Below are 26,638 nucleotides of genomic sequence, written 5' to 3'. Positions count from 1 at the left end.
CAAAAGGAAGCATTGTTACCACAGAACCATCTCTGAACTTGGAAAAGAATGCAAGTCCATGTAGTTGAAGCACTATACTTTTGGCACTTGTCTTCTTTAGAAACCGAGAACTCACTCTTCATGCACAAGATTAAGGTGTCATTATGGTGATATATAATTAAGAAACTTTTACTAATTAAGCTCTGCAAGATTTTTGTGTATAGAAGTTAGAATAAACCAAGTGTTTTGTAAGATGAAACAGGTTAGGATGTAATATTTAGTCAAGTAGATTTGTTTTTGTTGTATCATTGGATGATCACTTTCAAGTTGTACTAGTGATAATAACCAAAGAAATAGAGTTGTATTGTTATCCTCTCATTTCACCTTTTCTGATAGTTTTTTTTGTTAATTTTTCTCAATGATCTACACATTTTCCTTATGTATTTTCATTTATACTTTTGCTTTAATAGGAAAAAAAAGTATTGATTATAACACATTTAAATCCCCATTTGTTTCTCCAACCAAGAGCATTTCTCAAACATTAATGTTTTATTTGTATATCTAGGATCACTTCCTCTTCTAGCAAATCCATTTATTCATTTTCTCCCTCTCTTATTTAATTTAATGAACAAGCTAAGTTGTTGTATAAGGAATTAGTGTTCCAAATCTAGAAGGAGTTTTAAAATTAATGAAAAATTGCATTTATTAATTTATGTAAGGGTGTTGATATATTAACCCTCTCAACAATAAAAATATACATTTTACACCTTAATAAATTAATATTTTATTTATTAATTTAAAATTATTATTATATTATTATAAACCGTGTTAACAAAACTTTTCTCTTTTATATGTAATGGTGTTTGTATTAATAGATGTGACCCTTCTTTTATCATCAAGAGACATGTAAGATATTCTTCAAGAGTAATGAGATAAGTTTTCTCACCAAGAATTAAAGTATTATTCTTCAGTGAGTGTTATGAGAACTGTGTTTTCGAAAAGGCAATTTCCTTTGAAAAAAGACATGTGAGATGATATATAAATAGAACTTATATATATGCTTAGAAAGGTTGTTTTAAGGATAATAACTCTTTCTTAACAAAATTTATCATTTAATTAAATGAAAAATTGCACTTACTTTTACTAATTCTAATACTAAATAATATAATACTAAGCAATCTGTTACCATTTCATTAATTTTAAAACTAGACAACAGTTTATCTTATATTTTTAATAAAATGATATTTACACATTCTCTAATTTCAAAATAAACAGTACTTTCTCCATTTATATTTAGTAAAGTTAGTATTTTACTTAAATATATCAGATTAACAAAAAATTAAATAAAATTATAAAAATTCAAAATTTTAAAACATAAAAAGTTATAAAAAATTAATAAATAAAAACTTTTATATGAATAAAATAAAAAAGATGAATATCATGTATAATAAAAAGAAGGTCAATACATGTATTTAAAGCATATAGGTGTGAATGCTATTTTAATAAAAACATAAAAAAGTTCACTACCTCTTTTAAAAGTAGAGGCCATGTTCATTTATTATAGGTGATGATATATTTAAAAATATTTTTTATGGGTGTAAAAAAACATTTTTGTTTATTATAATATCAAGAAAGGTAATTCCAACTTTTTACCAAGGAAATAAAATGTAATATTACTAATGTAATAATAGTAGAGTTTTTAGTCTATTATAAAATCTTGAATTTTTTAGTTTCTATTAATCTTTTTAGCTTTTCGTTCTCAATAAAAAATATTTTGTTTTTACACTTTAGATAACCTCATTTCATTATTTAAAGAGCTATCTGAAAAAATATTGAAACAAAAAAATGAAATTTTTTAAAAAAGTTATTAAGAATAAAAAACATAATTCCAAAAATTTATCAAAGATAAAAACTATATCGATGATAACTGAGATGGTATTCCCAATTCATATCAATTGAAACTGAGTACAAGATTTGGTTTTGAATAAAATAGTCTTTTAATACTTTTGTGATCTTTTAATCATTGATTCCTTATTAAATAAATTCTCAACTGTGGGAAATCGTATTTCTTTTCATTTGGTTCAACACCCAACGATTCAAGTCACAGTAAATGCGTTCGTTTTGAGGTTTAAGAAATTATGATTTTGAACTTGCCCTTTTTTATATATATGTTTTAACAATTTAAATGTATTTTTATTTTTTATTTTTTTTCTACTATATTGCATGAGTGGTTAGTTTATAGGGCTGATAATATTTCTATTTTATAGCTTTCAGTAATTGTAATTTTATTATGTAGTATCCACTAATTGTAAGGGAAACAGAGAGGAGGAAATAGAAGTGATAAGCTGGAAACAATAATTTTGTATTATATGAAAATATACCACCAAGGGTATATTTATAGAATACAACAATACTGTATATTCAGTAAACTAAATACAACTTATGAGTATCCCTAAATACCCCTATATAAGGCAAGCATTAGATGGGTTTACATACATACTTAACATCCCTCCTTAAACTTATGGTGGAATTAATGACTACCATAAGTTTATCTTTGAAATGAGTAAAAGTTGACTTAGAGAGCGGTTTGGTAAGCACATCAGCTACTTGATATCGTGCAGGAAGGTGAACCAAAGACACTTTCTTCTTTTGAACATAGTCTCGAACAAAATGCATATCCAGTTGAAAGTGTTTAGTCCCGGAGTGCATAATTGGATTAGCACTTAAGAGAATAGCTCACAAATTATCAGAAAAAATCTGAGGCAAAGAAAGGTGAATGTGTAGCTCATTGAGTAAAGCCAAAAGCCATATAATATCTGCTAAAACTGCCGCAATGCTTCTATACTCAGCTTCTGTACTGCTCCGTGACACAACTTTTTGTTTATGAAAACCGCATAACCTGTCGTTGATTTTCTATCATCCAGATCTGTGCCCCCAATCAGCATCAACAAAACCAAGGATGGAGGAATGAGAATTGCGTTTGATAAGAAGACCATGATTTGTGGTACCAGCAAGGTAGCGAAGAATTCTTTTGACTGCTTTCCAATGATGATCTTGTGGGTTATGCATGAACTGACATGTTTTGTTCACTGCATAAGATAAATCAGGTCGAGTGATGAGAATATATTGTAAAGCTCCTACCACAGATCGATATAGAGTAGCGTCTGAAACAGCAGTGGAGCCATCCTGTTGAAGGCGAAGAGTAGACAACATAGGAGTTGGTTGAGCTTTGGCAGTGGTCATATCAGTACGTCGCAAAAGATCATTGATATAGTTGGTCTGAGAAAGGTGAAAACTTCCATCAGCAACCTTTGAAACTTCAATGCCAAGAAAATAATGCAGTGGACCGAGATCCTTAAGAGCAAATCTGGAACTTAAATGAGAAATAAGAGATTTAATGGCATGTGTAGATGATCCAGTGATGATTATATCATCCACATAAATGAGCACAATTAACGTAGAAGTATTAGTAAACTGAATAAACAGAGAAGTATCACTTTTTGTAGAATGAAAACCAAGATCTTCAAGAGTGCAACTTAGCTTAGTAAAACCAGGACCATGGTGCCTATTTTAAACCATATATAGCTTTATGTAACTTACAAACAAGAGAAGAATTAGAGGATTCAAAACCTGGAGGTTCATTCATGTAGACATCTTCTGTGAGATCTCCATTCAAAAAAGCATTATTAACATCAATTTGATGTACAGGCCAATTGTTAGAAACAACATGAGATAACACAACTGTAATGGTAATAGGTTTGACAATAGGGCTAAAAGTTTCATTATAGTCCAAACCTGGAGATTGGGTGAAGCCTTTTGCCACTAACCGTGCTTTATGTCGTTGAAAAGTGTCATCCGCATTGAACTTGTTTTTGAAAATCCATTTTCAACCCACAACTTCAGCTCCAGAGGGTAGAGAAGTGAGACTCCATTTTCTATTTTGAAGAAGAGCATGATATTCGTCTTGCATAGCTTTTAACCAAGATGAGGATGATAAGGCAACTTTAAGAGAGACAGGTTCGTGAGCATAAGAGACAGTAGTTGTGTAAGTCTTAGGTTTAAACACTCCAGCTTTGGATCGAGTTATCATAGGATGAGCATTATCGATTAGAGGAGGATCAGTGGAAACCTCATTAATAATAGAAGAAGGGAAAATAGTTTTTGAAGATATAGATGGTGTAGTGTGTGAAACAGGTGTTGGAACAGGTAAAGTGGTATGAGAAGGAGCAGATAAGAGCATAAGCATAGAAGGAGTATGAGAAGAAAAATCCATAGAATCAGAAGAGACGTTAAAACTGTACTCAGGAAGAGAGTAAGGAAATGATTTTTCATTAAAAACAATATGGCGAGATACATATAGTTTTTCAGTATTAGATAAACAAATATAGCCTTTGTTTTGTAACTATACCCAAGAAAAACACAACATGTAGCGCGAAAATTGAACTTATGCTTATGATATGGACGTAGAAGATGATAACAAGCACAACCAAAAGGTTTTAAGTGAGCATAATCAGGTTTAATACCAAATAAAGTTTCATATGGATTGTTGTTGTTAAGCACAGAGGTAGGTAAAATATTAATAATATGAACAACAACATGAAACGCTTCAGCCCAAAATTTTAAAGGTAAAAAGGTAACAACAAGAATGGTTAAACTAGTATCAACAACATGCCTATGTTTACGTTTTATGGCACCATTTTGTTCATGAGTGTAAGCACAGGTTAGTCTATGGTGAATACCATGCTCATGCAAGAAAGATTTAAAACATAAAAATTCTTTGGCATTATCAGTTTGTAAAGCCTAAAGACGCTTACCAGTTTGATTTTCAACTAAAGACTTAAACTGTTTAAAAATAGAGAAAGCCTGAGATTTACTATGTAAGACATACAACCATGTATACTTAGAGAAAACATCAAGAAAAGAGATATAATAACATGCTCCAGTGGAAGAAAGAATTGGTGCAGGACCCCAAATATCAATATAGATCAATTGCAAAGGAGAATTGTAAAGAATAGTCGAATCTTTAAAAGGCATTTGAGTAGCTTTACCAAACACAAAAGCATCACATAACTGTTTGCAACCATCAAATTGAATATTACATTTTTGTAAAACTGTTTTGACAGTATTGTAACTACAATGGCCTAGTCTAGCATGCCAAAGTTGTATATCAGAATTTCCAGATTTAAGAACAGTGTTGTTTGCATTAGCAGAGACAGAAAAAAGAGGCTCAGGAAAAACATAGATGCCATCTTTAACAGTTCCATGAAGCAGAGTCTGTTTGGTTACCTGATGTTTCACATAGCAATCATTAGGAAAAAATTCAAAGTAGACATTATTATCTTTGGCAAACTGAGATACACTAAGTAAATTCTTTGTGATGTGAGGAACATGAAGAAGATTTCGTAAGATAAAAGCTGTATTAGTGTGTGATGAAGTATATTTCGCAGTACCAATATGAGCAATACGCATACCTGCACCATTACCAATTCGAACTTGATCAGCACCTTGATAAAAGGATTTATTGATAAATACTTCTGAATCATTTGTGATATGATGGGATGCCCCACTATCAGGGTACCACATAGGATCAGTTACGGTGGATGGTGCTCCAAGAATGGAAGATTATTCATCTGGGTGAGAAGGAAATTGAGACATGTTAGCAGTGAAGGAATTTTGTTCAGACTGATCATACCTGTGCCAACAACGAAGCGTTGTATGACCAATTTTGCCACAAATCTGGCACGGATGTTTAACGGTGTGTCAAGGCATATTGAAATTTGAAGCATTGTTGTTGGGAATACGAGTATTGGTAAATCGATTGGAGCAGGAAGAACCATGGTTTCTTGAAGACATACGACCACCACGAGAAGAATTAGGGTTAAACTGAGAATGAGAATTTGTAGGGTTGGTAACAACGACATTTCCCGAAACAGTATTGGCCTGGAAAAGAGACGATTGCGTTTTGTGCTTTTCAAAACGCTCTTCTTGAGCAAGCAGCAAAGCTTCAAGGTCATCAACACTATATGGATCTGTGCGAGATAAAATTGATGTAATGAAACCATCATACTCTTCGGAGAGGCCATCAAGAATTGCTTCGATGTGTTCCTCAGTTGAGATATCAGCACCCACCGCTGCCAAATTATCTACAGTTTTCTTAATATCCAGAAGATAAGTGGATACAAATTTATCATTTTTGGTGGTTTTAAGAAGAAGCTTAGTTTCTTGATTGTGGTCTTGGTACGAGATGCGTATGAAGTGTAGAGGCGTTTCCAAATGTCAGTGGATTTCTCGAGACCAACCATCTTCGTGAGAACTGTGGACGTCATCGATGCAAGGAGCTAAGCAACAATAAGGTGATCTTGTTGGGTATAGTGAAGATAGGCATCGTTAGGTTTGAGAGGTTGACCAGCGGTGGACGGTAGGTACCAATCAGGGACACCATTGCCGTCAAGAAAATGTTCAAGATTAAGACCCCTAATTGTAGCCAGAACTTGTTGCTTCCAAAGAAGAAAATTGTCATTATCTAGTTTTAGTGTGATGAAAATAGTGAACTGATGTGGAAGAAGAGACCCCATGAGAAAGGAGGAAGATGAAGAATTGGTGGTGGAAGATGTAGAAGAAGAAGAAGTAGCGGAAGACATGGCTGAAAAAAAAAATTAAGCTCTGGATACCATGTAAGGGAAATAGAGAGGAGGAAATATAAGTGATAAGCTGGAAACAATAATTCAGTATTATATGAAAATATACCACCAAGGGTATATTTATAGAATACAACAATATTGTATATTCAGTAAACTAAATACAACTTATGAGTACCCCTATATAAGGCTAACATTAGATGGGTTTACATACATACTTAACACTAATTATGAGATTCTATCAGTATTAAATTAATTACGTACAATATTATCCAATAACGTACAATAATTACATACACTAATTGCTTATAATTTGATAATTATTTTCAAAGTTGTTGTATTATTGTTGTTGTATATTTATTTCTAAACCCATCACATCAAAAAAAGTTGTATACAATTTCATGAATTGTGAAAATATAATTTTCGTAAATAAAAATTTAAAGAAACCATGAAAAGAGGATTCAAACAATTATGACAATAAAAACAACTAACCTACAAAAGACATCCTTAAAAACGCATTGTTAGAGGTCATCATTTATGTATAATAAAAATCATATTATGACAAAAAGCTGTTTGGTGTAGTGGTTAAAGTTTTTTTAATCACTTTACTTATTCATCAATTTTAATGCATAATGCTAAGGTGCCTTTTGTATATGTAATATATAATTATTTATATATAACTTTAATATTAGATTAAGGATAAAAAATATAGTAACTAATATATTGAAAGAAAGACTTATTTATTATTTTAAATTTTTAGAATTGAAAGTAATGTTTCAATTTTTTTGAGTTTGTTTATGATTTACGGTATCAAAATTGTCTAGTCTTTTCGCTTCAAAATTCTATAAATAAAAAATTGTTAAGAATTTAAATAAGTTTCTTCCATATACGTAATGATAATATATTTTAAACATATGTATATCAATAGTGTTCTTTTAATTTGTACCACCATTATTACAATATGACACGCTTTTATTAAAGAGTTTCAATACAGTTATATTATATTGTTTCATTTATATGTAAATATAATTTTTCATGTTTTAAAAGTGATTTAGTTGTATTTTATTTTATATATATTTATTTATACATGTTTTTAATATAGTTTTTATAAACATTTTATTTTGAAACAGATTGTATAATACATTCTAAGTTGATGCATAATATTGAATCTTACTTTAATTATATTATATATATATATAAATCAATATATTATATTAAGTGGAATATTATAAAATTATATGAAAATTTTTTCACAAATTATTTAATAGTAAATAAATTTTATTTTCTTAAAAAATTATATATCTACAAACACATAATCAATAAATAATTAATTATTATATTTATTAAATTAAAAATTATTTTATAAACTAAAAAATTCTTGATATTTAAAATAATTTTTATTATTAATAAAAATTTATAAAATAGTTTTTAAATCTGTATATAACTATGTAAAACTTTGATAGACAATGGTTAGATACCGATTTAAAAATTATTTTATAAATTTTTATTAATAATAAAAATTATTTTAAATATTAATAATTTTTTATTAAATTAGAGATTAATTTAAAATATAAAATAACTATAATCTTTCCATGGTCCACAGGACTTATTATCTATTATCTAAAATAATTAAGAATATTTTGATAAAAATATAATTAATACGAGAGAAAATTAAAAAAAAAATGGTCTTTCAACCGATTTAAGAGTCCTGTTAAAAAAAATGCAACTTTTCAACAAATCTAAATACTATTTAAAAATCCACCTATTAAATTGGTTGTCTTGAAATCTCTTAAAATGTGACTTTTCAAATTGGTTGTCTTGAAATCTCTTATTATAAAGTTGTGAAATGAAAGTTTTATAGTGTTTGTTAGGGTGTCAAACAATTTTTTTCTAAAGAAAGTCCTCTCTCTAACATGAACTTAGTAGTGAATTTGGTGCCTTTTGGTCTTTTTTTTCTTTCTTTCATTTCCACCTAAACTTGTTTAAATAGCTATGATACATTAGAAATTATGAATGGTTTTGGATTCAAAAATAAACATGTTTAAACTAATAAGGCATCTCCACAGATTTAGAAAATGATCTAATCTCTCTTCTTGCAATCATCCTCATTCTTATCTCCAAGCACACAAAGACAATGAGCAAGACAGCAATAATGAGTCCATAAGCAAGAAACCACTTAGATCCTTCTCCTCCTAAATGGAGTCCATAAAAGGTGTTAAGAATTGCAAAGATAATCAAAATCCTCCCCACGTTATGATGGTACCAATTCCAATACTTCCTTATCTTTGATTCCCTTCCTGGTCTTAATATAATGGCTAACACCTATCAAATCATAAATAAATAACAAGAGTCAAGAATGATTTATTAGAGTGTAGAAAATAATATAGTGTTTATTAGAAAGTAAATTTAGGTTTAGCTCAATATTTTAAAATTAATATTGAAATAAGATTTGTACATGTTTATTTTATCTTTAAGAATAATTTAATTTGGATATCAAATTTAATAAAATCATACTTCTAAAATATTTAAAAAAATTTCAACTCCAAATATCGACTTAATATAATTGATTAATATAATTGATTGTCAAGTGAATGTGGGTGACAACTAAGAGTGTCAATCTATTATTACTAAAAAAAAAGTTTTTTTACACTCATTTTTTCTCTTACTTTCCAACCCTTTTAATAATAAAATGTTATGTTTTTTTAATAAAAATTCTGGTTTTTATATGAGAAAATGAGTTTAATGTATATAAATTTAAGATATGATATATATAATTTATTTAAATAAAAGTGATGTAAGATTTGTAATAGTGTTTGTTAATTATGTGTTAATGTAAAGGTAAATGAGAGAGAAATGAATTAAGTAACCTGTAGGAACGCAAGGAGGATGATGAGGATTGCTATATTTTTGTGATGAGTGACTTTAGAATTGAGTTTGTTAGATAAGAGCAATCCGCATAAAATTCCAAAAAGGCCGGTGAGAAAGCCAAATGCTTGAATGGAAGCATGGAGATAAAACCATTCTTTCAAGTATCTCCCAATTATAGATCCTATTATCATTACAATGCTCCATCCCATAATGTTCAGAACCCCATGGCTTCTTCGAAGTTTTAGGTTAGAATTTTCACCAGTTGAACCTATTGCAAAAGAAACATTCACACTACATAAAGATATTTTATAAGATACAAATACAAATCGCATCTTATAAACGGATTTTACAAGATTGAATTAAACTTAAAGTACATTTCTTAATATGATGTCACAATCGTTTAAAATTTATCATAACAAAAATTTGTTGATTTTATCATTAGGTTACTCACTATCTCGCTACCTAACTATTCATAAATATACAGTCTCACGTATGAATTGACAAATCCCTACGTGATATTTAACAAAGTTAAATTTTTATATAATCAAACTAAAAACAAAGTTCCTTATTATAGTTAAACAATTGTACGTTCTAAAGTATTAGAGTAAATAAGTTGGCATTGTTTGGATGGAGTTGCTTCCTAATTTTCTTATAATAATAAACAATTTTAATTAGAAATCCACTCATGCAAATCATCATCATGAAAAAAAAATCTTTGTAGGTTCTTGTATATATAAAAAAATCTAATATAGGAGTACTATTTTAAGTTTTAAACACATTATAATTATCAAGATCTAGCTGAGTAGTTTAGTGATAGATTTTTACAATAACACGATTGAAAAAGTTTCATAATTGAAGTAATAGATTGTGTATACATATATTTGTATATAAAGTTCTGCAGATTAATGTAGAAATTGGCCCTTTAGAATGAGTAAAGAAGAGTTATTTCGATCTATGATAAGAAAACAATAATTAATATATACTCTCATTTTTTAATGTTGATGTTGAATAAGAAAAGGGTTCTTCACTACTAACCTTTTGAATAATCAATGGTCACTGATGTTTGATCAATATGTTTGGGCAAGTTATACTGTGGATAATCAGGAAACTGGCCATTGGGTCCAATGGCAAATATGAGATTGGTAGAAGGTTGAGTGGTCTTCAACTGGAAGATCAAGTAACCAAGAGAATCAGTTGGTGGAACAAATGATGCATTCATAACATAAAGATCACTTCTGTCTCGAATCACTTCATCTTGTGATTTTCCACCCAGATAGTACAATTTCATGCCCCCAGCACCTGGAGATGGCATCCATCCCACAATTGCACTGGAACCCACCATGTTTCCATCTTTGGAGAACCCTATTGCTGCATAAGCTTTTGTGTCTAATGGGAATGAAAATATGAAGCTCCACACATCTGATGAAGCCTTAGCATACTGATAAGAGAATCAAACAGAAAGAAGAAAGATATATACCTCATTAATTTTAAATGTTACACTCAAATATGCTACTAAAGTGTTGTTATTCATACTATGTTGTGAATACAAAAACAATACTTCTGAAAAGTTTGTCAGTGTTTGATAGAAAAAATATGGACAAAAAATTTAAGAGACATACTCTGAGAATGAAATTGTGAGTAGGCCAAACAGAACTGCACAGAAGTGAACTTGTTTCGAAAGGGATTGGAAGCTGAAGTTGCATCAATTTAGAGGAGCATGAATCTTGAGAAGTCACAAAGGTTGATGAATTATAGAGCATAATGAACAAGACTATCTGGCAAAGGCTTGTTAGCTTCATCTTTGTGAGGAGGAAGATAATTAAGAACCAGAGACAGCAGAAGTAGCTACTTAGGATGTGTCACTAATTATGTTCAATTTTATAGTGAAAAAATTATGATCATCCTTGTAACTATAAATAGTTGATTTTGACAATTGGCATATTGCCGGCTGGAACAAGACATGCAGACAGTGTTGTTGTTTCATTCAAATGTTTGATTAGACCAACCGAACCTACAGGGTACTGTGTTAATTTTCATAAAAAAAAATCAATCAAAAATCATAATAGGTGAATTTAAAGAGAGACTTTCTTGTTGGAAGTACTGTATTATAGCATGCCACTTCTCATGGTAATGATATACGTTCACAGTGTGACTTGAACTTCTGCTATGTATAAAACATAAGAATTTTGAACTGATAAAAAGAGTTGACATTAGTATATTAGTTTTTCTAATAATCTTTTTAATCATTTTAATTTTGTTCAGTAAAATAATAATAATAATAAAATAATAATAATGTCACACATTCATATAATATTTATGCATGGGAAAACCTCTATGCAATAACTATGTGAATCTTGAATAGAAACTAATAATTGTGCAGAAAAAAGTGAAATAAGAAACTGAATGGGGTTGAAGGAATAGAAAGGTGTTTTGGAACATTAAAAGCCTAAAGCAAAGGTAAAGGGTAATGAATAAGATAAGGGAGCTAGATGAAAATGATGGCAAAGTGGGGCATGACTATATAGGTAGTATCTGGTAAGGACTGTAAAGGGTGAGCAAGACTGGGTAAGGAAGAGGTTATGACCGACCTTTAACAACAAATTCAAACGACCAAGGATACAAAAACACAACATCTGTCAGAAAGGTACAAAAAGAAACAAACTAACTTGTGCGAAGTTGAATAGGATGTGTAGAATGAAGCATGAGTGCATACAAGTTGTAGGCGGCAAACACCTGCACCAGGGTTAAATACTGCTTCACTTTCACATTGTATGGATGCAGAGTAAATTGAATGTTACCACTTGACTGTGTTATAAGATATATTAACATAACAGGTTCAAAGATTGCCCTTGTACAATCTTATAGGACTTTGGCTTGTAGGTTCCGGGTAAACTGAAATGTATAAGATGGAAAAATATGTAGATCCAATTTTTTTGTAATGTTTTATTGCTTACATGAGTTTTATCTACACACTTGATGCAAAAAAAAAATTACATGCCTATTTGTATATATGTCAACATATGTATATCCATTGACCCCAAATGCTCCATATAATTTTATTATTTATTGTTAATAAAAAAGGTTTTCTTGTAATAAATATCTGCAAGCTGAAAGTAAAGTAAATCTCTTTAAAAAAAAATTCTAACTTCTCATAATATTACACAAAACAAACTTTTTTTTCCTACACACAACTTTGTCCCCACCACTTTTTTGGAATTTAATGAACTTCGGAATGCTGTCAATGTTTGTGTGAAAAAACATATGAATTAAGCTCCAACTTGCTTTGCATGGAAATAATTGAAAATTTTATTGAGTTCATGGTTTGTCCGTCAAAATTTTAAAAAATGGGCCTCTAATCTCTCATGTTTCAGAATATTTGATTGTTTATGTTATGTCAAAGCATCCCAAGTTAGACATATTGAAGAGGTGGTGGATCTGAATTGTGTTTTTATTTATAAAAAAAAAGTTACAAACTTCTCACAGTATTTATTACTAAACGAGTTATTAAATAATTGTTAAATGTTGGGGGTGGAAATCTATTTTTTTAATTATTGAATGTTTACTTTACTAACAATAGTCTTTGTATAATTTCATTTTTATATAATGTAATGGACTACTGACAGCAATTTGTTGAAGCTAGAGGAAGAGACATATGTTAAACATAAAATTAATTCATGAGCAATCCTCTTAGTACAAAAATAAGTTACAAATTAATGGAACTAAACTTCCAAATAAAAAGCAGTGGTGAAACAAATCAAAATCTATGAGGGAAAGAATTTAGTCTTTACTGCATAGTTGTGTCTCAAAAGTAAGTGCCATTGTGAGTAATATGGCCAGCACAATCCCATAACCTATATTCCATCCACTTCCCTCCTTCCCTAATTGGATTCCATAGAAAATGTTAGCCACGGCTAGTATAATCAAAATTCTCCCCGTGTTATGGTGGTATAAATTCCAATACTTTCTCACTTTTGATTCCTTCTTTGGTCGACCAATCAAAGCCATTATCTACAAAATCATATAAATTTGTGAGTATTCTAAGCTAATAAGGTGCGCTCAAAATTACCATACAGAAGTTGGTTTATTTTTATCTATTATACTCGTATTTTATACTCAAAAGGCATGTGAAAATTATTCAGTAAATTAAGGGGAATAACAAATAACTCTCTCACACTCAAACATACTCAAAGAAACTAATTTTGTGGCACGTGATGAATACGTTTTAATTTCCAACCATATAGAATGATGCAGAAAATAATGATGACGACAATTATTATACATTAAGATTTTGTTATATATGAGTTACTATAATTAACAACCCTTTTCAATTTGTTATTGGTCTCATTGCACACACAAATAATTTAAATTTGAAAAATAACTTGTGTTATTAGAAAATATAAGGATATGATTAAATGTAATTAGTCCTTAACGAAAATACCAAGATGATTAAATAAATGACACATTAGATAAAAAATAGATAAAGGTATGGAAAATAAATCTGAGAAGTATTTCAAATTTTTATTGTAATTTAGAGATAACAAGTTACACATACAACAATTTGGTCCTGAAAATTAGGACCATCAGTTAATTAATTTCATGATATTAAGAAAAAAGAATATCAATCCCTAATTTTAATAATTTTCTTTCTAACATCTATTAAAAAAGCAAAGTAATGACATATATACATTAAAGTGATGCTATGTTAAGGACTAAATTAATTAATGATGTACTCTTAAAAAATAATGGTACTAAATTCACTATTTTTGAATACTATAAACATACATTATAAGATACTGTAACAAGTTTTGGATAAAGTGCACAATTACGAAAAACGTAAAAAATAAATAAACTAGTACCTGGAGGCAAGCTAGAACGAAAATGAGGATTCCAAGAGCCTTGTGAAGACTAACGTCGACATGGAGTTGATTATTCAACACAAAACCACTAATTACACCAATTACTCCCAGAACAAAACCCAAGGATTGAACTGAAGCGTGAAAATAAAACCAAAATGGATCCCATTCTCTGAAGTAACGAGCAACTATTGCTCCCATTATGATTAGGATGCCCCATCCCAATATATTCAACACTCCATGGCTTCTTTTCAGGTTCATATATGAGTTTCCTAATGCATTTGAACCTGTTTCCAATAATATCATAAACAAACCTTTTCACTGTCAGCCCTAATATTCAAATATGACTACTGTATAATATATTCACGAACTTATTGAGGGCAAGCAAAATAGTAGAATTTCCCAATTTACATTAAAATCCACAAGGAAGAACAAAATGCCCTGCTTTAAGCCAAACTCCATATATATTACATCAAATATTTTCAGAAGAAAACTAAATTAAATATAGAGATAACTATGTGACAATTCAATTATTAATCAACTCCACGACAATAACATGATTGCTATAACTGACAAGTGTGGGTATAGATTGAGTTGGCAAAGTAGAGGAATATATTGTCCTGGTCAATTTCAAGAAGGATTATTTTTGTTACATATTATATTAAAAGTATAACTTTTGTTATCTTTATGGTACGTGTTTAAGATGTTATAGTAGATATAGGATATTTGTAAATAGTTTTATTTTATATATGGTCTCGTTTATATAATTTTTTAGAATAAAATAATTTTCTCAGTTTTAGAATGAATAGTTGACTTAAAGTACCATATTTAATATGGAACATCTACTGTAATTAACAAGTGTTATGCAAAAGGAATTATGGAGCCAAATTTAGTGGATAGAACTACATACAAAAAATAAAGAGAAAAGGTAAAAATAAAAGAACATATGTGGGTTTGGTTTGGTAGAAGGTCGAGTCAGATTTACATTTCAACTAGATTATTCTCACACGATAAATCCTCTCAACAACCACAAAACCACTGCAAATAGTTTGGCACTAAGAATGGGCCATGTATTGGTCCAATCAATTTGTCAAAATCAACTCCACTAAAAGGTCATCCCTAGAATAATGCGTCTACTAATTTTCGATTTTTTCAAACCTTGTCATGCAAATAAAATAAAGATTTGAGTAATTTATGCAATATACAACACAATTTTTCTTTCCATATATCTCTATCATAGCACTGATTTTTAGCATATTTTTCTATCTCCTTTTCTTCTATACTTACCTTTCTTCTTTCTTTGTAGAAAATACATGTAGCCAGGAATAAAATTTCTCAAATCACAAAAGTAATGAAACTAGCGCAATCATTTTTGCAAGTATCCACGCATTCAGTATACATATAACTGTTTGATGAAGATTGGATGTTGCGATTGAATTTGTGGTTTAAGTTGATTAATCAAGATAGAAATGAGTTTGTCATGTTCCCTTAGAGATTCACTGAATTAATTAATTCATTAGTACTTGAATGTAAAAAACTCATGCATGGCTGATTCTTTTAACTAACCTGTTGCGTAATTCAACGTAATGGAGACTTTGTCTTGGTGCTGCGTTAATGCAAAACTTGGTGTTGAAGGGAACACACCGTTAGGTCCAAAGGCATAAATCAACCGGGACAGAGGTTGGTTGGTTTCTAACTGGAAGGCCATGTACAAACGTGAGGACTGTGATGTAATGAAGGTTGAGTTGGTGAGAACTTTTAAGTTGCCTCTATCTGGCACCACTTGGTTTGGTGCAAGTCCTGTTAGATAATACTGTTTCATGCCTCCACCAGCCCCACTGGATGAGATCCACCCCACAATGGCACTTGAACCCACCATGCCTCCATTGGGAGAGAACCCCATTGCTATATAAGAATTTGTGTTCGGTGCTGAGAGAATGAAGCTCCATATGTTTGGAGAAGTCTGAGAATACTGCACAGTTAATGCATGCATATTCGGTTAATTGGTTTGATGTAATTACTGAAAGGTCACAGTTGATTGTTAAATTTATTGTTGTTGAAATTGTTGGGAGATTTCATATCAACTAGGATTTAAGATAAATTTATAATATATAAATGAGTGCAAAACTTATCTTAAAATTCAATTTTGTAAGGTTGAGTTAATCTACTTTTTAAGATAATATTACGATCTATCTTAATGAGATTATCATCCACTATCGAACTATTATTGAATCATCTATAAATATTTAGTGACATGTATCAAATTTACATATCTCGACATAAGAGTTTATATTGACACGTTATTAGATAAAATTATTTATAATATACAAATAGGTATAAATCTTTATTTATAATATACAAATAGGTATAAATCTAAATTGATTTTGTAAAATTGAATTAAATTTAAAATTAATCTCTTAAAATGTTTTTTTATCTGGGATACACAATCATAATTAGAATGACAATAACTTAATTTTATAGGATTAATGCACGACTTACTCTAAGGATGTATCCCCGAGCATTCCAAACAGGAAGACAATTGAGATTGGTTGTGTCGAAGAGGAGAGGAACACTGAGGTTTAGCTTGGAGACACAGGAGTCTGCTGCCTGCGAAGTACTTCCATCTACTTGTGAAGAATTTCCATCTCCTTGTGAACTTCCGATGTTGGCTGAAGCATGCAAACAAATAGTGAACATGAGGAATGCTAAAGATATCTTCATTACTCTCTATTGTTTATGCTTGTGTGTTTGCAAACTTATTCATGAGATTGTTAAACCAAGAAAGAAAGACGTACTGCTATAGGATTAAGTAAAGTAAAGGGAAAGATTGTTACAATTAAACAATGGTATAGGTAGCAGCGTATCAATAATTATGGCCATATTCGATTTAGTAGATTTGGTGAAAGGAAGAGCTAAACTTAAACCATTAAGTTTCTTTTATTCATAATAAAAGATTGATTTTGATTGTGGGGGAAAATCATTATATAAATATAATATAGATTAAAACTTTTGGGTTCTCAAAGACATTAAAGTATTATCAATAAATTATGAAAAAGCACTCTCTACCGATATTATAAGTTATATTTACTTTGTTTTTTTCTGGAAAGGGAATAAAATAACATTTTTTTTCAAATTTTAAATTATCCCATCTATGTTAACTCAATGCGGTATTTAAAAAAAAGAATATTTGTCTTTATAGCCTCCATTCACCAAAGAAATACATTTATCATGTTGGAAAAAAAGTCGTTATAGTCCTCTATACTTCTGGTTTAATGTGGTTAAATTCATTAATAAGGGTTAAATCGATGTTTTTAAAAGTTTAAAGATGAGATTAATTAACATAAAAATATTTTGATTTTGAAAGAATAAAAAGTAAAAGCACTTTTTTTTTCTATCGTGTCGTTGAAAATTTTATTAACACCACGAGACTTCAAACTTAGAATGCATGTTATGGAGTTTGTGGAAGTGGAATGTGCTTCATTTTCTTTTAAGAACGGATGATTTGGAAAAAGAAATCATAGAATAGATCACGATAAAACTTAAATTGGGAATTTCAATATTATTTAATAGAATTATTTTTTTATCTTGAAATTTTTTTAAACAGAATTTTTTTTATTAATTTTTATTTTTTCCACTAAAATTAGTGCAATAGAAATAACTAAAAGATATTATATATTTGGAGACAGAGAAACTACGGCTTTATAAATTCTAAAAGACAATTATGAACTGAAAGTTTTTAATGTAAATATATGCATAGGTTGTTAGAGGGGAAATTTGAGATACAGTTAAGGTGGACCCTAACCTAAGGCCTAAAGTTGAAGAATCAGATTGCTTGAGATGAACTCGATCCGGTTGTTATTCCATAACTTCCAAGTCGGAGAGAACAGAAAAAAAACGTGTGAATCTAAGACTAGCTGTTGTTGCTACCCAAACCAGTTGTCGGCCGTTTTCTCTCTCTCTCTCTCCCTCTGTCTCGAAAAGAGGAGTCAACATTCTAAGAAATGGAACTGCGTTGCTCACAACCAACATGTGAAGTTCCACTATTTACTCTTCTCAACTTGTTTTGGCTTTTACTAATATAGTTTTTGATAGAACACACCACCCACTCTATGATGCCAACCAAAGAATTCTCTAGCTGAATCAATGAATTTGAATAGTATGCCGTCAAATTTCAACCACAGACATAATTTCAACGCACTCTCCACTCTCAACCACTAATCATATTTATGATTACCTTGCGCTATACAGAGCTCAAACCAAAGAAAATAAAAACATATATTATTCACTACTAGTTAGCATTGTCTCTGTTTTAGTTATCAGAAGTTTATTCCAAAATCAAAAGAATTAATTATTTTTTATTCTGTAATTTTTTTATTTAGTCTTATTATTAATAAAAAATTAATCAAGTCTATCCATTTTTAATATGCAACAATTTAATATTCTTACACAATTAACAATAAAATCATTAATAAACAAACATTAATAATTTTAATTTACACGTAATATAATTTATATTCATTATATAGTGACAAACTGTAAAACTAATAAAATTAATTTCAACAAATAAAACCATCACATTGTTGCATTTTTAAAATTAAGGAACCTTATTAAATTTTTAAAAAACTTACATTATTGCATTTTTTAAATTGAGGGACTGAAACTTATATTGATTGCGGTACCAGATTGAACAAAACTAAAAAGATAATAAAAAGAAAAAAAAAAGTTAATCAAGGCAAAGTAAAACTAAAAAAATCTTATTTGAAATTGCCTTAAAACTCAGTTTTTGACGTAGAAAATTAAGGTTTACGGTTCAAGCAATACTTTTTCAGATTTTGGTTAAAAGAAATTACCTAAACTTAGTTATTACAGAATTGTAAGGAAAATAGTAATTATTTTTATAGCTCATATACGATTAATTAGTCCATAGACTGTCGTTTAGAAAATAAATTTATTTGAAGAGAAGAATAACAATCATTTACGAGAGTGTTTTAAGGAAGTTAAAATTATACTAACCTTTTGAGTAGTCTATTCTTGTGGAAACCTTGTCTAGGTGTTTGGTTAGTGCAAAGCTTGGTGGTGCAGGGAATAGACCGGTGGATCCAGTGGCAAATATCAGCGAGGACAAAGGTTCAGCGGTTTGTAACTGAAACACCATGAACAGACGAGAGGACTGTAAAGTGATGAAGGTTGAATTGGCTATCACCTGTAGGTTGCCCTTATCAGGAACCACCTGATTTGAAGTGACCCCACCAAGATAATACTGCTTGATCCCTCCACTGGCTCCTCTTGATGCCACCCACCCCACCATGGCACTTGAACCAACCATGCCGCCACTGACAGAGAATCCCATAGCTATGTAAGAATTTGTGTCGGGGGTTGAGAGAATAAAACTCCAAATGTTTGCATAAGTCTGAGCATACTGCAAAGTTTACACATAGATTAGTATATACATGTGGGGCTATTGGAATAAGGTTATATACATGTGATGAAATTCAAACATGATGCACTTACTCTGAGAATGAAACTTTGGGCATCCCAAACAGAAAGGCAGTGAAGGTTGGTTGTATCAAAGGGGATAGAAACATAGCTTAGATTGCTGGTACACGAGTCTGCTTCTGGGCTTTCAAGGAAGAATGAACCAAGAAAAATAATCATGAAGAGAAGTCTTAGAGCCTTCATTTGTCTCTATTATTATGCAAGTGGTGTTAGTTTGAAAGATGTGGTAAGAATGAGTAAGTCTTACTAATCTTATTGAAGCTGGGCTTACTATTCCTACTGAAGCTAAAAGGGGGAAAAATAAACGATGCAATGATTGTCATTTTGTAACTAAAATGGTGCAGGGCCATTCTCAATTATGATAATAAATTGAAAACGAAAATTGAAGTACATGAAAGATTAAAAAACGAAAAATTAAAATGGCAAAATGTATCAACACATAGGGCAAATTTTTGTCGGTTGAAGTCCGCCAAGTGTTTCGCTCACCTGATTAAAGACAACACGAACTCGTACATGAACTCTATGTAATGCAAATGTATGTAAAGAAACAGAGTAGGGTAAAGTATAAGAAAAGTAAATTATATTCATAGTTCCATATGATACAACAACATATTCCATCATATAGTTGTACATTCTTCCAATAATAAATAAAATGATAAAACCCAAACTCCAAATACATGGCAACAGGCTTGGGACAGCTCCCAATTCCCAAATAATACTTTCAACCATCACTTCACTTTTCTCGGCCAGACTTTAGCACGTCTAGATTCCAATCCAAATGCCAAGTCTTCACTCTATTCAATTGTCTCCAAATTGATAAATGGTACAACATCTAAATAATTTTATTCATGTGCCTTTGTTCTTTCGCAAGCTACATAAATTTACAGATAGAAGAAGTACAGTACCAAAACCTTATAAAGCTGCATCATCAGAGACCTGACTTAGAAGTCCATCGCGCCCTACAGACCGATAGATAATTAAGGCATTAATAAATTGCAATGGATTCTCCTAATCCAACGTAATGATCAATGTTTTCATACAACTCTGGGCCGAATTCAACAGATAAAAAAATTCATATTAAAAGGTATGTTTAAATCAACGAAATTTCATTAACTAGGTAAAAAATACTTGACAATAGAAACAGCAATAAAATAGCAGCAGATAACAATTACAGACTGCCTTATATCTCGACGAGACCGGGACAAAACCAGCTCCTTCTAAAGGAAAGATTCCCTTTCCAAACTCACTATAATTTTAAAATTTAAGGTAAATTTTGTAGCAAATTACCAACTAAGTTGAACACCGTCTAAGAATACTAGGCATTGATATTTAGGAATCTTTTGTTTTACATCAACTTTTAGTCCTCTTTTTTGGGCCTGTGATATGCCCCTGCTTAGGTATACCTCACAATTTTAAAACATTAATTTCTAGGTTATATACTTTATCACATGTTCTTAAAAGTCTCACATGCTTACAAGCATATACCAAACATCGGTGATACCCTTGGAAATTTCATACCCATTGACCGGAGGCATCTTTATCGGCACCGGATTTCTCAATCAAAGAAACTACTGGGATTGAGATAGTATTCACGTAATTAAGCAGTTTGCTGACTAACTACCATAATTTCTATTATACCAACAACAAAAAATTCCATTTCTATTAGTTATCTTCAGCCCGGTATGTGAGAGGGTAAGGATCCTTTCCTGAGGCAGTTGGAGAGGGACAAAACTGTTTTCAAGTGATTTCTTTGCCGAAAAACACTTACTAGGCTCCCAGTTGTTTTAAGCCCATGACTACTTCAAGGGTGTAGAATTAGCAATCTTGGATTTGCAAGAGGATTGGGAAGGGCTTTGTTCATTTCATACTTAGTTAGTTCAACCAACAACAACCACTTTCTTCATTTCTTGCTGCTGTTGGGGGACGCCCACAATGGTTTATTGAGCCTTATTTTGGGATTTCTTACAACACCCCAAGTTGTACTCCTTGTTTTCTCTTTAATAAAATCTCTTCCATCACAAAAATTGAAAAAATTACTTTCTTTCTGAGACTTTCTGTGTACGAAAGTATCTAGATGTTGGTAGAAAAGTGAAATACTTGCTAAGATGTTTCAAAATGGTAAGGGACTCGTATGTATAAATCAGGTCACAATCAGCATGTTTAAGAGTACATTACTACAATTAAATCAAAAAGAGAAAAAACAGCTAATAAACAAATCAATCTGTGGTCACGGCCACCTACCATTGACCAAGTGTCAATACTCGATAGTTCAATCCACATTAAATTAATCTAACCAAACTCATGCCTAAGGTCAATCAATTTCAGATTTTCCCACAAAGTTTAATAAAATATTAACCATTTTCCAAACAAATGCTTCATTACATGCTAAATAGAATAGACTACAGACCAGCTCCTTCATCCTAATCCATCTGTCACTAATATTCATACGTAACGTAAGTCATAGAAGATTAGTTTGATGGCTAGAGAGCAACTGTAACAGAACTAAAGATAAGGATATATGAAAGATGAAACGGCAGTGAACTTACTTACTGAAACCGGCTCAGGCAAGCTAACATATTTGGGACAAGATCCTTTTGAAGTAACCATGTCAATTTTATCGTCAGAACTAATAGCACAATCTCGTGGCTGCAAAACAACAGACAATGTATTCTAGAATTAATAATGGCCAAATTACTGTTTTTTTAACAGAATACATGAAATCATAGAATTAATGGGGATTCTCTCATAATGTACATGAAAGTTTGTTTACCAGTGGCGTATTTATTAAACTTCTAAAATAATCCAAATTAATATAATTTTATAAATTTTGAGTTAAATGTCTGTGTCATACAGGTCTAAAACATCTCAATGATCTCACAACTATTGCAGATGTATCATGCAGTATTACTTCAAAATTGAGCAGAGGGTACAATGCTGATATCGATAATTGAAATTCTAGCGACCACAGACTGAATTATTTATCTATCAACTCATCAATGGGTATCTAAATATGGCAATATCCCATCATAAATAAGACAAATATTTGCACATATTTTAGTTTCTTGTGTGCTAAACATATATTTCAGAGTAGAGCAGATTTCATACCTGGAGGTCCTTGTAAAAGCATAGGCGAAGTTCCTCAATAGCATCTTTAGAGCAAATTATTAAAGGAGATGCATGGAAAGCATTCTCAATGGCAGAGATAATGCCTCCAAGGGGATACCTCTCTGTATTAGAGGGAACATATCCAGCATCATTTAGAACACTCTGGAGAAGTGTTGAAAAAAACAATAGTCAGAATATGTGTCAATACAGGTAAGCATTAGTTCTTAATAATCAATTGGTAATATTTTGAAAACAGAGTAAACACCAAACCAATTCAGCAGTTTTTCAACAATTGAGAACCTGTGACCAAGATTTTAAGTCTTCAATGCCAATTGATAAGATGGCAGCCTAAGTTGCCAACAAAATTCTGGTATAATTTAGGCTTCGTGCATGTATTTGGACCATACTACACCAGTAGACTAATTGGAGTGGTTCAGCAGATAAGGAAAAAGAAAAAAGAAAATGTAATAGGTGCAGAACAGAGCAAAGGATTACTATATTCAATAGAGCCAATTTGTGAGAACTAAGAGGCAGAATGGAAAAGAATAAAATACTCCCAGAGTACTTGAGGTTGAGAAACCCTAAACTCTCCTCACAATACTTCTACTCTGAAACTACTCTCTCTCCTGCGCTAGCTTCTCCTTTATAGCCATGGCCTAACTATCTCCCACATATTCTCAAATGCATCATGGCCAAAGAGACCACTAATTAATGGATTTATCAATCAACAGACAAATTCTATCAACCGGAGGGAGGATACTATTGGTTAAACAATCCATTAATTTTATTAGTTTTTATGGGTGATGGGACGGGGCAAGATAGAAGTAAAAAATAACAGTTGCATTGAATAATAACCTTTAATTGTCTAACTATTAGTATTCAGTAAAGCAAGTTTGATGTTTTATCTATGAGGAAAAATGATAATACTAATTAAGCTATCAATGTATATTGATCATATTTCATATGAAGTCATTACCTACAGAAAAACACAGAAATTTCATATACACAAAAAAAAAAAATAGATTTTACAAACTTACGGTAATATTATATTTGAAATAGATATTCAGAACTCCCAGAAAATAATCATATTCATTTCGGAATACAGGATAAGAGCACGTGCCATGTTTCTCTGCAAATGAAATTACAGTATTAGAAAATAGGAATATGAGTACAAGAAAACCATACCATTTTGCCTCAGAAAACAGCAAAAAAAGTAAAAACAAATGTGTATTTGAAACTTTGAACAATTTGTTCGGCACCAATTTAACACTTGGTTGGTACAACTAACTCCATCCACAAGTTGCAGATTTTAGGAAAACAACACAACTATTACTCAAGAAAAACAATGAATAAACTCATTAAATGAAGTAAGCAAGCAAAAGCTACGAAAGATTATTACCCCACTGCCAATGCAAGCCGGGTGTGATAAGCCGAGAAGCAATTGAAAAAAGAAAAATTAGAGTCCATAATAATTTAAGGTTGAATAGGAAACTAATTAATTCCAACAACCACCTCATGAGCCCAAAATGATCCTTTCCCACCATGGCATACTGATGGCTTGCCACAGCTCAATGATGGCCAATATTGCTCTAAAGCATTAGTCAAAGTCGATATCTACACAGAAGATGAAACAATGGTGGAAATAGAGAGTTAATGCAACCAAGTTAATAGAAGACACCAAGTTGTAATAGCATATAAAGGTAAAACTAATACAAACAATTAACACTGAAAAGGATTAAAATATTGCCGTTTCGAAATATAAAAAAAAAGTGTCTTGGCTTTGTTCAATCAATAGTTAACACTTTATCATTGAACTAATACCTAGTAAAACTAAAAGGAATAGTTGTAAACTTTCCAGTATATCTATGAAAGGTAATTCAGTTTCATTCTTTACCAAATTTCTATCAGCCAAAGCATGAAACCAGCGAATGTTATTTGTGATCAAATGATTTGCAAAATAAGGCTGGGGAATATACCTCTTTCGGATTGAAACTGTCTCTAGAACAACAGGATGGCCATGTTCCATCATTATAGTCAGGCCAGAGTCCATCTATCATGCACGAAGATATAACCTGTTAAGCTATTTATCGCTAGAATCTCCGTACTCAACAGACATAACCAAAAAGATCAATATGCTGTTTACCTCCCAAAACAGATTTATTTTTAACAAACAAAGTAATCTAAAAGAAAATCATTGACGAGGAAGGAATGACAGGCAAAAGAATTCACGGAACGAAACAAAAACTAAAAAGTCATGCTTAAAGCTAATTTCTCAGTGAGTTAAAATATCAGAAGAATTTTACAATATTTTTCTTGACCGTACCAGGGATTCACACCTCAGAAGGAGATATTAACTCAGAACATAGTCAATGCAAGTAGAAAAGTTAAAGTAAAACAAGCAATAAGTATTCCACATAGTCTTCAACATAGTTACATAGTGATGTCTTTGCATACTTATTTTCAAAAATTACAACAACAACCTCAAAAGGAGAAATTAACTCAGAATATAGTCAATGCAAGTAGTGAAATTCAAGATAAACAAGCAACAGGTATTCCATGCAAACTAAACTTATAAAACAACTTCAGAAGGAGAAATTAACTCAGAACAACAACAAGCAATACGTATTCCATGAGGTCTAAATTCACAACAACAAGCAAAAAGTATTCCACCACCACGACAGAGCCGCATTTGAAACCTAATACTCACGAATGGTGAATGTTGTTGGAGAATCGGAGCTGCAATAAGAAACGTAAACATGTCAGCCTCTCGTCAAGTGCTTGACAAAAGTGGCATAATAAAAAACATACAAAACTTACATAAAGCTCCTTAGCTACCTTTGGCATTCTGCCATCAGAATTAGAGTTTTATTTTGCTAATTCGCCTAGGTTTGCTTTAAAGATCCACACAAATTACAGAAGCAAAATTCCAATTCTGATAAGAGAATAACACGAAAAGTAGCTGTAGAACTATAACTAAGTTTTTTCCTATTAAAAATCCATTTCATAGAGTAATCATTGATTATCATCAATAACAAAAAAGAGAGTCCAAATTCGACCAAAAAGGCACAATACAAACAGATAAATCACTTCACATTTTTAAGTCAAAGGAACGAGTAAAAATGCAAGATGAACAAACCTAAGGATTGAACCAACGGAACGTACGAAATTGAGAAATGAAAAGAAAGAAGTGGTGTAAATTACTAGATTACCCTCTGCAGCAACCGTTGGAGGGACAGCAACTGCGCGTGCGCTGGCAGTAAGTGCCGGGCCATTGCAAGGCCAACGCGAAATAGTCAAACTCTCGCTGACCATCGAACGACGCAACCGGCGCGGCGCTTGCTGGAGGCGTCGCCGGCGCTGTAAGCGCGAGAATAGCGAGCACCAGCCACGAAGTCAAAGGAGGCATCGTTCGTTTTCCGTTGGCAATTGTTGCGTCCGAATAAATACAAGATGGAGATAAATAGGCTATATATAGTAGTAGAAGAAGGGGGAGTTAGATTGGCACGTGCATTTTAAATCATTTGCACCCTTCTCGACGTTCACACGGAACTCAAATCAGAGCCTCTATTCAGGGTATATTCTAAAACATATTCATCTAATATCAAAGTAATGTTTTAAAGTATAATTTTAATTTCATAGAATGATTGTTTTTCTTTTAATTTTATGGGATGCTCAATTTTATATATTTAAGCTTTACAA

General features: G+C 31.2%; 3 protein-coding genes across 4 annotated transcripts; all 3 read right to left on the bottom strand.

Annotated features, from left to right (window-relative positions):
- Positions 1-8,549: 8,549 nt before the first annotated feature.
- Positions 8,550-11,340, bottom strand: LOC150024797 (Cytochrome b561/ferric reductase transmembrane with DOMON related domain-containing protein). The gene is made up of 4 exons (XM_090296806.1): positions 11,105-11,340; positions 10,521-10,923; positions 9,485-9,753; positions 8,550-8,939 (listed from the first exon to the last, which is right to left on the bottom strand). The coding sequence occupies exons 1-4, from the start codon at positions 11,282-11,284 to the stop codon at positions 8,664-8,666; spliced, it is 1,128 nt and encodes a 375-aa protein (XP_090152932.1). The 5' UTR covers positions 11,285-11,340; the 3' UTR covers positions 8,550-8,663.
- Positions 11,341-13,138: 1,798 nt separating this feature from the next.
- LOC137818031 (cytochrome b561 and DOMON domain-containing protein At3g07570) lies at positions 13,139-20,326 on the bottom strand. Its single transcript, XM_068621254.2, has 6 exons — positions 19,850-20,326; positions 19,352-19,757; positions 16,838-17,007; positions 15,905-16,310; positions 14,342-14,625; positions 13,139-13,493 (listed from the first exon to the last, which is right to left on the bottom strand). Exons 1-6 carry the CDS (start codon positions 20,015-20,017, stop codon positions 13,263-13,265), a joined length of 1,665 nt encoding a protein of 554 aa, XP_068477355.2. The 5' UTR covers positions 20,018-20,326; the 3' UTR covers positions 13,139-13,262.
- Positions 20,327-20,392: 66 nt separating this feature from the next.
- LOC137818517 (ribonuclease 2) lies at positions 20,393-26,525 on the bottom strand. 2 transcript variants are annotated; one of them, XM_068621988.2, is made up of 9 exons: positions 26,149-26,525; positions 25,647-25,675; positions 24,916-24,989; positions 24,452-24,553; positions 24,339-24,342; positions 23,977-24,068; positions 22,940-23,101; positions 22,381-22,480; positions 20,393-20,793 (listed from the first exon to the last, which is right to left on the bottom strand). In XM_068621988.2, exons 1-9 carry the CDS (start codon positions 26,343-26,345, stop codon positions 20,747-20,749), a joined length of 807 nt encoding a protein of 268 aa, XP_068478089.1. In that variant the 5' UTR covers positions 26,346-26,525; the 3' UTR covers positions 20,393-20,746. The 2 variants fall into 2 exon arrangements, with proteins under 2 accessions (XP_068478089.1, XP_090152933.1); XM_090296807.1 differs by having other exon boundaries at positions 22,385-22,480; positions 24,339-24,553.
- Between the last annotated feature and the right edge of the window lie 113 nt (positions 26,526-26,638).

Source organism: Phaseolus vulgaris, chromosome 10 (genome assembly GCF_051622355.1).
Source record: "Phaseolus vulgaris cultivar YP4 chromosome 10, ASM5162235v1, whole genome shotgun sequence".
Taxonomy (NCBI): Eukaryota; Viridiplantae; Streptophyta; class Magnoliopsida; order Fabales; family Fabaceae; genus Phaseolus; species Phaseolus vulgaris.
The sequence above is the reverse complement of the archived record's forward strand: the minus strand, read 5'-3'. Positions and strand labels throughout refer to the sequence as shown.